This window comes from Sinocyclocheilus anshuiensis, unplaced genomic scaffold (assembly GCF_001515605.1).
Source record: "Sinocyclocheilus anshuiensis isolate Anshui unplaced genomic scaffold, SAMN03320099.WGS_v1.1 scaffold2085, whole genome shotgun sequence".
Lineage (NCBI taxonomy): Eukaryota > Metazoa > Chordata > Actinopteri > Cypriniformes > Cyprinidae > Sinocyclocheilus > Sinocyclocheilus anshuiensis.
Genome location: NW_015554052.1, coordinates 65639 through 67178, shown reverse-complemented (window position 1 = coordinate 67178; position 1540 = coordinate 65639). Strand labels below are relative to the sequence as shown.

General features: G+C 51.0%; 1 protein-coding gene across 1 annotated transcript in view; it reads right to left on the bottom strand.

Annotated features, from left to right (window-relative positions):
* LOC107668468 (uncharacterized protein KIAA0355-like) overlaps positions 1-1540 on the bottom strand; it is a 39893-nt gene that overhangs the window by 5373 nt on the left and 32980 nt on the right. The window contains exon 8 of the mRNA XM_016460340.1: positions 124-1203. Within this exon, the coding sequence (XP_016315826.1) occupies positions 124-1203 (1080 nt within the window). The remainder of the gene's footprint in view (positions 1-123; positions 1204-1540) is intronic.

The window sequence follows — 1540 nt, the reverse complement described above, 5'->3', positions numbered from 1 at the left end:
TATATAAATTTAAAAAAAATATATACACACACACACACACACACACACACACACACACACACACAAACATATATAAAATGTAATGGCTTAATGTAAAATGATCAGAACTTTCATTCTCTTCCATGCGCCAGAGTTCTGCTCTGATACTCTAACACTACAAAACCTATGATGAACCCGTCTGAGCTGACCGGTCTCTGCTCACCTGCAGGGTCAAAGGGCATGGAGTCTCCCAACACCCCGAACAGACTCTGGTCACTTTGGTCTCGGTTGGGCCAGGTGTTGTTCCGTGGTCCCTGTGGGGGCTTGTGGCCGAGCATCTCAGACATCATGCTGTCCATGTACGTACTGACCAGCCCCAGACTGTAGAGGTCAGAGCTGAGGTCCGGCAGGCCAGGGGCGGGCCACTGCGTCAAGGGCCCGATGGGCGAGAGGCCTCCTAAAGGACCCTGGGGCCACTTGCTGGGGGCTCTTGGCTGCGGGGGCTGCTGGGTAGAGAGCTGCGGGGAAACGGGTGCCGTTTGCTGCGGCTGACCGATCGGCTGCAAGAGATGCTGGTAGAACGGCAGAGTCTGTGAGGTCGGCTGCGACTGCGGCTGCGTTTGCTGCTGTTTTGGTGTTGACGGAAGCTGCTGCTGCTGCTGTTGTTGCTGCTGTGTTTGTTGCTTCAAGGTTTGCGCCAACATTTGAGACACTTGAGACTGCGAGGTGAGCGGAGCCGCTCCGCTGGGCGGCTTCAAGTCGGCCGCATTCGTAGACGCCACAGAGTTCCTCCTCTTCACCAGCGGAGAGGCCTGCTGGGATTTCCCCATGTTGAACCCCGATAGGAAGTCGATGCCGTCTTGCATCTCCTGGTCGGTGGGCAGGTTCATGCCCTGCTCGTCTGCGGATGCGCCGTTGGCGGTCTGCGCGTGGCTGGGGTCAGGTGTGCATGGCATGCTGCTCATCTGCAGGAGGCTGCGCAGGCGGCCGGATTTGTCGTCCGAGTTGCCGCTGCTCCTTGACGGCGTGCTGGGGATGGAGTAACTGCCGCCTGCGCTGGAGTTGGACGAGGTTTTCTTGGTGAAGCGTGAGGTGAGTTTGGAGATGGTTTTGGGGAGGCCGCCAGAGGATTTGGTGCTGTTCCCGGGAGGAAGATCGATGGGGCCGCCGTAATCAGTCGTGTCTCGTTGTAGCTGGATCTGAATGGTGGGCAAACTCTGTTCCCTGTGCACAGAAACACCAGCAAGCAATTACATCATCAATCTATGTTATTTTAATATCATGGAGATGCTATTATAGTTTTTATTAGAATTTTGAATTTGTTTTTATTTTTATCTTTTGCATTTTAATTTTACTTAAAGTTTTAATTATGTCATTGTGTTTTTATAATTTATTTTGTTTATATATATATATATATATATATATATATATATATATGTTAGGGATGCACCGATACCGATACTGGTATCGAGCCTGATACTGAGCTCCTGTACTCGTACTTGTTAAAATGCCCCGATACCAAACGCCGATACCACACAGCATGTGATAAGTGCCATATTCA